The sequence below is a fragment of the Girardinichthys multiradiatus genome, chromosome 18, assembly GCF_021462225.1.
Source record: "Girardinichthys multiradiatus isolate DD_20200921_A chromosome 18, DD_fGirMul_XY1, whole genome shotgun sequence".
NCBI lineage: Eukaryota > Metazoa > Chordata > Actinopteri > Cyprinodontiformes > Goodeidae > Girardinichthys > Girardinichthys multiradiatus.
Window position 1 is genome coordinate 35379184 of NC_061810.1, and position 13232 is coordinate 35392415.

The 13232-nt window shown below is 41.4% G+C and overlaps 1 protein-coding gene across 1 annotated transcript; it reads left to right on the forward strand.

Annotated features, from left to right (window-relative positions):
• Nucleotides 1-4497: 4497 nt before the first annotated feature.
• LOC124884420 (multidrug and toxin extrusion protein 1-like) lies at nt 4498-10445 on the forward strand. The gene is made up of 17 exons (XM_047392343.1): nt 4498-4674; nt 4922-5023; nt 5233-5301; nt 5430-5578; nt 5765-5807; nt 6271-6315; nt 6419-6516; nt 6591-6688; nt 8063-8176; nt 8281-8348; nt 8497-8605; nt 8706-8781; nt 8864-8933; nt 9019-9151; nt 9281-9375; nt 9857-9964; nt 10045-10445. Exons 1-17 carry the CDS (start codon nt 4567-4569, stop codon nt 10327-10329), a joined length of 1770 nt encoding a protein of 589 aa, XP_047248299.1. The 5' UTR covers nt 4498-4566; the 3' UTR covers nt 10330-10445.
• The last annotated feature ends 2787 nt before the right edge of the window (nt 10446-13232 follow it).

Sequence of the window (13232 nt, forward strand, 5' to 3'; positions counted from 1 at the left end):
CACCTGTGAGTATGAGTGTGGATGCGCTTTTGTATACAAGGTTTCTCCTCAAAAATATGCAATGGCGAATGTGAGGACCCACAGACCTGCCCCATTGTCCACGGATGGACACTTAGGAGAACCGAGCCATCCAAAGGCCCCCCAAAGCACAGGAACCCCAGGAGAACCACTGCCGGGACTACCATGACCCCCCTCAGAGAAGAGCAGTGGAGAGTCCCAGGGGAACCACCCAGCACCGACAGTGCAGAAGCCCCAGGTAGCTGCAACGAGCCCACAGGCCCCGCCGGCAGCTGTCCACGCCCGAGCCTCTCCAGCCATGGACCCAGAGACCCAAGACCCCGGGACACACCACCCCCCAAGCAGAGGCCCGACAGAGCCCAGGGGGCCAGGCCCCGGCAAGCAGCCACCGGGAGTGAGCCAGCACACACCAAAGCACCCAGCCCCAAACACAGAGAACCACAAGTACACCAGCGGGCAGAGACTAAGAACCACAGGCAGGTAGTGTGGCGGGGAGGAAATAGGCCCCCGTCGGGCTCATCTGTGAGGGTGTGCCCCTGTGGGGAGGAGATTCGTGGCGTTTGGGTTCGGAGGCATGTGTTCAAAATCTGTGTCCTGGTTGTGAGTGGCCCTGTGGGAAAATTCATGTTGGGGTTCATGGGGGGTCGGGGGCTCATGAGAAAGAGATTGGAATTTATTAGGAGGTTGGGATTGTTTCGTCCTGGGACGGCTCTGGTTTGTGGGCCTGTTTGGTGCAGGTAGACCCCTCTTTTGTTTGTGGCCCTCTCTCTGGATTGGGCGCTGGAGTCGGAGTGGGGGGTCGGGGTCTGGGCCAGGGTCGTTTGGGTTCGGGTGGTGCAGGTACTAGTCTGGGCTGGTGCTGGGGCAGTCTGCCTCCACCCCGGAAGGAGATCACCTCCTGGGTCCTGGGGCTGGTTGCTCCTCTGGGGTATCAGTACCTGGACCTGGGAGTATAGAGTATGTATGGGGAGTGTGAATAAGTGTATCATTTCCATTGTTGTGTGTCGTTACCTTAGGTGTGAGTGTTTTAATTGTGTAGGCATGAGGGTGGGACATTGCGCGCCTGTATTTGTGTCAGGTTGGGTCTTGGGCTGTTCCCTCTCCTGGATCAGTTTCGACCACCCCATCACATGTGGGGCTATTTCCTTCCTGCCACACTCTCCTCCGGTGGCTGGTGTCTCTGTCCGCTGGTGTACTGATGGTTCTCGGTGTCCTAAGCTGGGTGTTTTGGTGCGTGCCAGCTCACTCCCGGTGGCTGCTGGTCAGGTCCTGGGTCCCCTAGCTTTGTAAGGCCTCTGCTTGGTGGTGATGTGCCCCGGGGTCTCTGGGTCCATGGCTGGATCTGCTCCAGCGTATACAGCTGCCAGCTGCCTGCAGTTCCCTGGGACTTCTGCACTATGGCTCCTGAGTGGTTTCCCTGGGGCTTTCCTCTGTTCTTCTCTGGGGGGATTGCGCTAGTCCCTGCGGTGGGCCCCCTAGGGTTCCCGTGCTCTAGGGGGCCCTTGGATGTCTGTGGCTCAGATCTCTTTCGTGTCTGTCTTGGGTCCAGGGGGGGGAGCGGAGCATTATGGCGTTAACCGTAATGCTCCACTTGTAAAAGTAAATCTGTTGCGCTTCTTCTTGGCACTCAGACAACAATTCTGAGTGCTAATCTGCCAAACAGGAAACATTAAAAATGAATAAATAAAAACATACTGATATACTGAAATACAAACATGACCTTCATCTTTTTATTCCAGTCTTAAGTAAAACTTCTTTTTTGTGTTTTAAATCTAAAACCGCGAATTTCCTAGAGTAATAAAGAACAATGTCTCACATAAGGAAATATCCCTTCAACTTTCAGTAAATAAAATTAAAGTTTTTGTCTTCAATAACGTGGGTGTGAAAGAACTGGGAGGGAATAAGCTAAAGGAACTGGGAGAGAAAGACAAGCGAAAGACACAAAGATATGATGTCCCAATGTGTCTGATAGACTCAGCACACCCAAAAAGACAATGCAGTGTAATATGAAACAATAAGTGACAGATACAAATCAGTGTCAGGGCCTCGTATTTTAAGCAGATGGACTGATTAAGCCAACATAAAGCCTGGCGGACTCTCTGTTGGCACACCAAGGAGAGCACAGTTTCTTTCAAACTAAAACTGAAAGCCTTTGTTTGGGCATACAGATTAAACATAGTTATCACATTTTGGTCTTCTTTTAGTTTTATTTCAGATATGTTTATAAATGTAGGGTCTTATATACTAAGATAACTGAAACAGATGTTTGTTCAGATTCAGAACAGTGGATTAGGTTTTTTTAACCTAACAAGCTGAGTAAGAACATTTTGCTCAATTGTGTTTTTTATGTAATGCCAATTAACAATAAACATCATCTAAAAAGCTTTACAAAATGAAAAAAAGAATGTTAAAAACATGCAAATAGTTTATTTCACATTCTCTCTCATCCCTGTTCTGCTAATATATGCTAACATTAATATTTTTATTGCTTTATGCATGTACATAAAAACAGAAATCTATAATTTGAAAAGCACACCAGTGGCACAAAACAATCAATATATTCCATCTCTGTAGCATTTATCATCTCATCACTTTAACACTAAAATTCTCTCGATTAATTACATGAGTCATGTTCTTCAACAGCTTCATTGTCTAACAGTTAAATTCATATTGATTACAAATTTCTGCTTTTTCCATTAATCATTAATCACAGTGGCTCCAGAAGACATTTCTGTTCTCTTCATCAACATAATCCACTCACAATCAGAGAAACCATTTTACTATTAAAAAATATAAATGTGATTGGGTTTATATTTCCTGTAGCTTCTAGTGGAAAAGGTGAATGCACAATATTTCTATGAAAGCTCATACTGACAACACAAAACTTCAAATTCATCTTTTTGCATTTTTATAGTGTTTATCTGTACTTTCTGAAACTGCACTCTTCTCAAAATCCAGCACATGTTAATTTTAGCGATTTATCCACTATCACTAGAGGCAGTGTAGCTCTGTTTTGAAAAACTCTTTTAGCTCCATGCAAGAAAAGAATACAAACTATTTTATATGTCATCACTCAACCCCAGATGGCTGGCAGATATGGTTTATTTCCCAGCTTGATACCAGCACAGGTCTGCATCTTATTTAGATGCAGAACTGACTGGTTAACCTCACTGCTCTCCAGAGGCACTATGAGCCATCTGACATGTTAATTAATGTTTTATGGTCCCAAACACTTTCCCGAACACATCAGCCCGGAGTGATGGAGATTTATAAGGATTGTCCACATTCTTCAAAGGAAGGTAGTGTAGCCATTACAATGCAGAGGGTTTTCATGAATAGGCATGACTTCATTTCTTCCATCTGTTCACATATCCACGACAACAGGGGTGAAGACAGGGCAAGTTACGCTTATTTCGTATGCTAACCACACTAGCAACTAATTGCCATTAAATCACTTTCAACGTGATAGCAGCAAAATGCGAAATTTAATCAAAGCTGTGTTTAATTAGAAATAAAATTCTAAATTTAATTTCTAGTTTTCACATACAGAGCCTGGCATGAGAATTTTCCTTATTTTCTTAAACATGTTTACATGTTGTCACATTTCAACCAAAAACTACCAGTATTTTTTTAAGAATTTGAGAGACAGACACAAAACTCTGACATAAAAGGAAAATCAGAGAAGCAACCAAAAGACCCATTTAAACTCTGGAGGAGTTGCAAAGATTCACAACTGGAAGAACTTGTTGACAGGACATCAATTGGTCATACACTCCACAAATTAAAGACTGGTATGTTGTTGAAAGAAGTCACATTTGCAGTTTGCTACAAGCCATGCAGGGGATGCAGCAAAGAGTCAAATAAGGTGCACTGGTCATAGGAGACCAAAATTGTAATCTTTGGCCTACATCCATAATGATGTGTGGCACAAAGCTAACACTATGTATCACTCAAAACAATCCATCCCTAAAGTGAGAGATGAGTGTGGCATTTAATCTGACTAAATTTGGATATTTTGAGAAGAAGAATGCTCTCCAAATGTGCAAAACTGTTAAAGACATACCACTAAAGTAAAATGCAATTGCAACTGAGGGTTGTTTAAAAAAACGTTGACTCCTGAATATATAGACATGCCAAACGTTTCACAGTTTGGTTTGTAAGACATTTAAATGCAATGTATCATTATCACAATTATGGACTACTTTGTGTTGGCCTATCTCATAAAATGTCAACAATGTGACAAATTTAAAACCAATGAATACTTTAAAGAGGGTTTCTATTGAATGAAAGAGGATCAACTCTATGTTAATAACGATACAATGCAGTCGTAAGATGACTTTTTGTTTTAGTTTTTTTTTCCCCAGAAATTGAGATAGGACAGTGTTAAACAGACCTTGAGTTTATTAATTAGTAACTTGTGAACATGTTGAAATACCTTTTCAGAGCAGCAGTGGGAACTGGACACTGGACAACATCAAATATAAGCAGATGACAGACAGGGCAGATGCTTATTTGTAAAAACTTGCATTAACACATGGTGCTGCAAACATGGATACAACCAGTGACAAACTTTTCTGCTGTAGATGGGTGCGCAACAAGATTCCCATGGCCTACAGAGATGAGCTCTACCACATCCTCAGGATGACAGGGCCTTTGGTAAGAATTGGTGCTACTGATGTATTCTTATTTGCAAGGAGTGGATCAAGATTTTTCTTTGAAGTGAGTTGAGTTATAATGATGCGTTTTTGTTCACGATCAGCCAGCATAGATCTATGTTTAATGGATTTTCCCGACAATGTGTTAGTAAAGAAAGCTGTAAAGAGTAATTGGAGTTCTACTAGATAAAATATGTTACCATACCTGTTGGTTCCACCTGTTCCATGAATCATGTTTGTGTTTTTAGCTTCTCTCCCGAATTCTCCATTACCTGCTTCCATTTGTCGTTACAATGTTCTGTGGGCGCCTGGGAAATGATGTGATGGCAGGTTATGGATTAGCCTCTGCAGTAAGTCCTCATATTCTATAATCTTCATAGATTTTGGAAGCTCACATGAACACAAAACAGGTGGAGATGTATCATTTTGCTGACTGCTTTTTGAATTCACAAAACAAATGTTTAAATCAATTGATTAAATCAATCATAAAAAGATTGGCAAAATGGGAGTTCTTATGTGTACAAAAAATTCACTGAAGTATGTTTGGAATTGATTTCAGACCATTAATATTACCACAACAGCCACAGGATGCGGTCTGGGTATGGCATGTGACACGTTGGTGTCCCAGGTTTGGAAAGCTCATAACTCTCTGTTTGAGTGTTAATATTTCTTGACTCGCTTTAACTGACTTCACATCCCAACTATTCATTACTGTGCTTCACTGAATGATTAATGCTGTCTGTGCGGTGCTGCTAGACGTTTGGAGGTAAGAATCTGCTACGAGTTGGAATGATCCTTCAGCGGGGCATCATCATCCTGATGTTGTTCTGTCTGCCCTGCTGGGGGCTGCTCATTAACGCCGAAGCCATCCTGCTATGCATGGGACAGGAACCCGAAGTGGCTAGGTAACTACATGCAGCTTACGCTATATGTAAAACTCACAGCACAATATTTCCTTCAAATAAAAGCTCACCTTTAACACTAACTGTGTGTAGTAAAATATTTCAGTAAACAATCTCATGTCATCTGGGATATTTTTTACAGACGTTTAATTTATTTATTTGGTTTTAAGCACGGCCTCTTGTTTTTAGAGTAGCCCAGCTGTATATCACAGCTTTTATTCCTGCAGTACCAGTAAGTTTTCACTTTTCTTTGACTATTTGAGCATGTATTTCCATGATTTTGAAGTAGACAGTGCCTTGTTATCATAGATTCATTCCCCTTGAACCTCTTCTGGTTTTACCTATCAACAGAACAGCAATGCCAAACATTGGATGAAATCTATAATAGGAATGGTTTAGACCATTCATGTATTACAATGGCCTAATTAACATCCAGACATAAATCCGATTAAAAATCCTTAAAAACTGAGGTTCACAGATGTTCTCCATTCAATCTGAGTGAGCTTGAACTATTTTGCAATACAAAATAGGAAAACAATTCGGTCTCTGGATGGGGAAAGCTGGTATAGACATACCCTCAAAGACTGTAATTGTTCCACACTGACTCAGGGGTTAGGAATACTTTTGCAAAGCACTGTATGCAAAACCTTTTTCCCTAAAGTCTAAAACTGTTTTATTCTGTCCTCGTCTTTTAGGCCATGTTTCTTTATAACCTTCAGGTGTCCTACCTGCAGAACCAGGTAAACTACGTTGTAGTATTTCTTCCTCCCATAGAGAATTGTTGCCTTAACCTTTCTGAATTGGCATATGGTGCTGCTCATACCTACATGCTTGTATTTTTAGGGAATAATCTTGCCACAACTGTACACCGCTGCTTTGGCGAACATTTTGAACCTTGTGACAAACTACGCCTTCCTTTACTGGATGGATCTGGGTGTTGTGTAGGTGCTCTTACACATCCCAAGATATTTACTCACATTAATACCATCCTGACTGTGATATGAATCTTTTGCAGTGGTTCTGCAGCAGCCAACACTCTCTCTCAGATTTACATCTGTGCTTTTCTGTTTGCTTATATTTGGTGGAAAAAGCTATATGTAAAAACATGGGGAGGTGAGCAGTTTAAGGTTCTTTACGCTACTGCATTTATGTACTGTATCTGGCTTGATATAAAGGGGTTGGACAATGAAACTGAAACACCTGTCATTTTAGTGTGGGAGGTTTCATGGCTAAAATGGACCAGTCTGGTAGCCAGTCTTCATTGATTGCACGTTGCACCAGTAAGAGCAGAGTGTGAAGGTTCAATTAGCAGGGTAAGAGCACAGTTTTGCTCAAAATATTAAAATGCACACAACATTATGGGTGATATATCAGAGTTCAAAAGAGGACAAATTGTTGGTGCACGTCTTGCAGGCGCATCTGTGACCAAGACAGCAAGTCTTTGTGATGTATCAAGAGCCACGGTATCCAGGGTAATGTCAGCATACCACCAAGAAGGATGAACCACATCCAACAGGATTAACTGTGGACGCAAGAGGAAGCTGTCGGAAAGGGATGTTCGGGTGCTAACCCGGATTGTATCCAAAAAACATAAAACCACGGCTGCCCAAATCACTGCAGAATTAAATGTGCACCACAACTCTCCTGTTTCCACCAGAACTGTACGTCGGGAGCTCCACAGGGTCAATATACACGGCCGGGCTGCTATAGCCAAACCTTTGGTCACTCATGCCAATGCAAAACGTTGGTTTAAATGGTGCAAGGAGCGCAAATCTTGGGCTGTGGACAATGTGAAACATGTATTGTTCTCTGATGAGTCCACCTTTACTGTTTTCCCCACATCCGGGAGAGTTAAGGTGTGGAGAAGCCCCAAAGAAGCGTACCACCCAGACTGTTGCATGCCCAGAGTGAAGCATGGGGGTGTATCAGTGATGGTTTGGGTGGCCTTATCATGGCATTCCCATGGCCCAATACTTGTGCTAGATGGGCGCGTCACTGCCAAGGACTACCGAACCATTCTTGAGGACCATGTGCATCCAATGGTTCAAACATTGTATCCTGAAGGCGGTGCCGTGTATCAGGATAACAATGCACCAATACACACAGCAAGACTGGTGAAAAATTGGTTTGATGAACATGAAAGTGAAGTTGAACATCTCCCATGGCCTGCACAGTCACCAGATCTAAATATTATTGAGCCACTTTGGGGTGTTTTGGAGGAGCGAGTCAGGAAACGTTTTCCTCCACCAGTATCACGTGGTGACCTGGCCACTATCCTGCAAGAAGAATGGCTTAAAATCCCTCTGACCACTGTGCAGAACTTGTATATGTCATTCCCAAGACAAATTGACACTGTATTGACCGCAAAAGGAGGCCCTACACCATACTAATAAATTATTGTGGTCTAAAACCAGGTGTTTCAGTTTCATTGTCCAACCCCTGTACTTTATACACTGAGCATAAATAAGTGTCTCTCTCCCCCTACAGGCTGGTCTGTTGAATCGCTGCAGGAGTGGGGATCCTACATGAAACTGGCCATCCCCAGCCTGTTAATGACTTGCTTCGAATGGTGGGTGTATGAGTTTGGGGGATTCTTTGCAGGTAATTTGCTCCATTCTGCCCATATTAACCGGATCATTCCTATCAAAACAGTTTCAGATAAAAACCAAAACATCCCTAATTATTATTTTTTTTTCAATAATCAGGAATGCTAAGTGAGGATGAGCTGGCAGCCCAACATGCTGTGATAATGATTGCTTTCATCACCTACATGGTACATAATTGATTGATAAAGTATCAGATTCTAGGCGGTTAAAATGTAGCTTTCCTAAATAATAGTTGTAGTTTGACCTCAACGTTCACAGGCAAAGCTTTCATATGTTACGTATTTGTTTTATTTCTCCTTTCTTTGGAATCTGTAGTTCCCTCTTGGAATTCAAGCTGCAGCGTGTGCACGTGTAGGTAATGCTCTGGGTGCAGGAGACACCGCCAGGGCACTCCTTGCCAGCAAGTTGTCACTCAGTCTTGCAGGTAAATTCAAGCTGTGATATTTAATATGAATGAAAATAACCCTGTTGTGGGTAATATCAGTCGGTTGTGTTTGATCGATTTTGATCTCTTCTTTTTGCAGCTACCTTTGCTCTTGTCGAAGGTATCGTGCTGGGCTGCACTAAAACAGTCATTGGCTACATCTTCACCTCTGATGAGTGAGTCTGTAAAGTTACATTTTCTCATTTGCATCTGTTGCAATAATGGAAATGAAATATTTAAGTATAACCCTTTTTTCAGGAATATTGCAAGAATTGTGTCGAACTTGATGAATGCGTACTGCTTTCTCCAGCTCTTTGATGGTCTTGTGGTGAGTAACCCACACGTTGTTTACAGAGCAAATCTATTTTCTGTATGTTGCCAAACGTATCACATGTATTTCTCCCCCATCTCAGTGTGTGTGCACAGGCATCTTCTTGGGAACAGGCAAACAGAGGATACCAGCTGTAGCAAATTTCATTGCCTACTACGGCATAGGGCTTACAATGAGTGTGGTTTTAATGTTTGTTGCAAAGCTGAGAGTTTTAGGTAAATATATAAAGTGAGCATATTTCGCTGTTTTCATCAGCACTTAGATCAAATAAGTGCACAAGAAGAGAAGGTTTAACAAGTGAGGCCGCTGTGCTTCTGACAGATCCATTTGTCTTTTTTCTGCAGGCTTTTGGCTCGGGCTGCTCATTTGTGTTATCCTGCATTCTACCTTCTACATTATTGTAATATTCAGGCTGAACTGGAAGAAGATGACAGAGGAGGTATTCAAATGAAGAGTTCACCAGTTATTCTGCAGGACATCATCTGTGCATATTACTGACTATAATGCGTTGCAAAAGGATACAAACGCCTTGAGCTTTTTTACGTTTTTTCCTGTTATGAACATAAACTTCAATTGGTATTTCATGAGAAAGACAAACAAAGTAACACATAATTTTAAGGAAAGTGACTTGAAACCTCTTAGAAATACAAATCTGAAAGTTTCTATTCAGCCAACTTCACACCAATACCACTAAATAAAACCTAGTGCAACCAACTGGCTTTGCATTCAGTGCTGTGGAGTCAATACATTTCTCCCAACAACTCTGATTAGCTTCTCTGTGCCTCCTAAAGATTATTACCCCATAGCATGGTGCTGCCACTACTGTGTTTAAGGTGCAAATGTCGTGTTCAGGCTGATGTGCTGTTTGTTTGGATTTGGTCTTGGGGCATGATCTTCTGAATGTTTGCTTTTGTTCCCAGGCTGTCAAACGGGCCAAGAAAAAGACTCACCTGACACTGTTGGGTGCAGATGTCGTGTTACAAAACGTGAACAGCACAGCTGATGGTCAAAGACCAAACTTCGTAAATGTAAGTCGACTTTTCTTTTTAGCTCCAGTAATCTGACCTGATTTGTTATCAACTAACTATCCTTTTATTCTTTTTTTAAGTCAGTGGATGGCTACACACCTGTAAAGACCCAGGAACATGATGGGAACAGTGAGATACAAGTTGGACAAGAATTGGAAAAGCAGAAGAGCGGACGCCTCTCCACCACCCAGTTAATCATCAGGCGAGGCCTCACCATGTTTGCCGCGGTTGCCTTTCTGGCTGTGGGAGCAGCCGTGCACTTCCTCGTCCCCTTGCCAGAGACCCACTATACAAAAAACAACTTTACTCTTTACTGGATCAATGCGACGTATGCTCCTCATACAGTTTTCTCCTCTGTGGAATAACAAAGAAAACATGATCAAGGAACATGTGGTCTTTCGTTGTCCGATGAGCTAACCCCTCCCTCCTACTTCCCTATGTCTAAAGGGATTGCTCAATCCAGCTCTCCATCCCAACGGGTCCGGACTTCCCTAAACCTGAAAGATCTTACTAAGCAGGTTTACTGAAAGTTCTGTTTAAGCTGGTGTCGGGAAATGACTCGCCTAGCCTCTGACAGCCTTCATACAAAAATCTTGCCCTTCTTCAACTGGAGGTCTGGACGACTGAGTAGCCTATCGCAGTCATTCACACTTTCAACAGGCACTTTTGTTAACGGCTGCTCATTCCCTAATTTACAACTGGCTCTTGGTATATGGGCTAGGTTAATTTAAGTGGCTCGGCACGAGCCCCAAGGGCACTGTTTTAACAAACTTGGCTTAAGGCAACTTATAAAAACCTCCTAAAATATCTTAGAACCAGGCAACAAGACTTTTTTACCACCAATGAAAAACTAACAATACGGTGACTCAAATAATTGAATGTCCACAATTTAACTAGAATTTTATATGCTTTCTTTAATTAGTAATGCTTTTGCAGGGGTCAGTAACAGCTTAAATTTGGCAACACAAAATAATTTCAATAATAGAAATGAATCAATCAACTCAACCTGTCTTTCCCTGATGCTGAAACTAGTGAGTTTGGAGAGGCTTTGAAGACGGAGGCTCATCCATGCACCTGATGGAGAAGATTCTTCTGGTAACAACGAGTGATTTCTTGAAGGGAATACGACTTAATCTTCAGTTTTCTTCCTTTAAGTGGCAGGCACTGATGCTCCAGGCTTCGATGGTTAAACAGGATCTTTGTTGTTATATGTCTCCAAAGACAGTAGTTTCCAGAGGCTGAAGAGTTGAAGGAAACCCGGAGACATAAATGAGGTTGATTCAGGACTTCCAGAAGCCTGAAACTTAGAGCAATCAGCTGTTCACCGATCAAGTTCACTTCTGTTGTCTGGATAAAAAGGCTTTAGATGAAATCAGATTCTTAATCTTGAGGCACAGTCCTTCTAAGGCAAACGGGTTAATCCTCTTTTTAATGCAGTCGATCAGCAGGGCTGTGTCTCTGGTCCTCTGATACATCTGTAGCGTCTCTCCGATCTTGTTCGCTGGTCTTCTGCGAGGAAACAACCAACTAGTTCCTCTATTCTTGCCCATTTTATAGAGCATTTCCACCAAACGCTTTGTGCTCATTGGCCAGTGGTTGTTGCCATGGCTGTCCCATTGGTCACCCGTGACATAAGGTGATCTTCTTTTTCTGGAATTTCGCCAGTCGTGTCCATATCAGACATGCCATCATCACCTCAGTCCTGAGCTGTCTGCTGGCCTCTTCTTTGACCTGAGCCCCCGCCTCAGTCATCAGCCTTATGCTTTAAGCTACAGCTCTCACTTCCCCAATTCCTGAACATTTACTCTATTCCTGTCTCACTCAACATTACACTTCCTCTTAAACAGAGGCTTTATTTCTTACATTGGTGCTGCTCAAACTTTTAGTTACAGCGTTCACTTCATTTACAGTTTAAAACCATTACTTCATTCTTTTTATTCATGCTTCACAAATGATTAATGTTATATCTCTTTCATATATAGCTGATTGAGAATGTCAACCCTTAATGTTTTTTACTTTAACTCTCAGTTCTTTACCACATTTCAATCATACATCTTTTAACTTGATAATCAAAGATGACTAATTTCATTTAATACATGTGAAAGAATGTAAAATCATCATACATCATTTCTTTGGATACACTTGTTTATATTTTTGCAAAAGATAAAAGCAATAATATATGGCAGGAAATATGTGGCTCCACACAGGCCTCCAGTCTGTCAGTTCTAGAATATGAGAATATGCTTGTTTCACTCTCTACTGCTTCAACTGTGTATTTTAATAATTATTGCATGGATTACACAAAAGGATATTTATTGTAGTTTTTATGGATTTAACTTTAGCAGTTAATGAATGTTGCATGGATTACATGGAAAGATCTCACCTTATTTTGACAGGTCCTAACTCTCAGTCAAACTTGAGGCAAAAGGGCAAACTCTTGCCAATCTTAAAAAAAATGAGGCAAATTAATGTTGTACCATAAATACAGTCTAAATCAAAATGTAAAATATAACTGTTTTCACGTGCATTTGCATCAGCCATTCATTTCCATACATACTTCATCCTGTTTATGGCTGTAGGAGGGCTTTGGCCAATCAAATCTGTCAAATGACAAGTGTTCAAATCTGATGATCAATAATGCAGAGATTGTATCATGTTTATGATTGTGGGACTCCCTAGAAAACTATTAAAATACTAGATTGTAACTTCAATAAACCATATCTCTCCCAAGTCTGTCTAGTTGAATTTGTGAAAACATAAATGCTTGTTTCATTTGAACCAATAAAAGTTAATTATTTTAGGTTGGCTTCATCTGTTCTCTCTTATGTCTTTGCACAGTTTGCACAAACGTGTAAAAAAAAACCTCAAATTAATAATGTACCACATCAGCAATGTCTCAAACTAAAAATTAAAGAAAAATGCATTCATTCAGTGGGGAAATGATTAAACTTCCTAGGGCCCCTGCTGCCAATAAATTGTACTACCATCTTTTGCCAGTAGGACACCACTGAATCTTTTCTTACCACATTTCACAAGTTTGGAGTACATAGACAAAGTGATCTTTGACCATTGCTCTTTCCACAATCTTTCAGATTGCTCAAAATCCTCTGTCCTCTCTTATGATCTTCTCTTTTCAGCTCATCCCACAGGTTTACTGTGGGATTTTGTGCATTGTCACACCATTGTTTACATGTTTTGGTAATTCTCCTGCTGAAATATCCAATTATGAATTGTTTTTTTTTAGTATTCTGGAGGTCGTCATTTTGTA

Bases quoted from the DNA above. Each gene is read 5' to 3' on its own strand.
- LOC124884420 (XM_047392343.1), top strand. From the start codon at position 4,567: ATGGATACAACCAGTGACAAACTTTTCTGCTGTAGATGGGTGCGCAAC. The intron at 9,152-9,280 runs GTAAATATATAA...TTTTTTCTGCAG, and splicing joins TGCAAAGCTGAGAGTTTTAG to GCTTTTGGCTCGGGCTGCTC. The intron at 9,965-10,044 runs GTAAGTCGACTT...TCTTTTTTTAAG, and splicing joins AAAGACCAAACTTCGTAAAT to TCAGTGGATGGCTACACACC.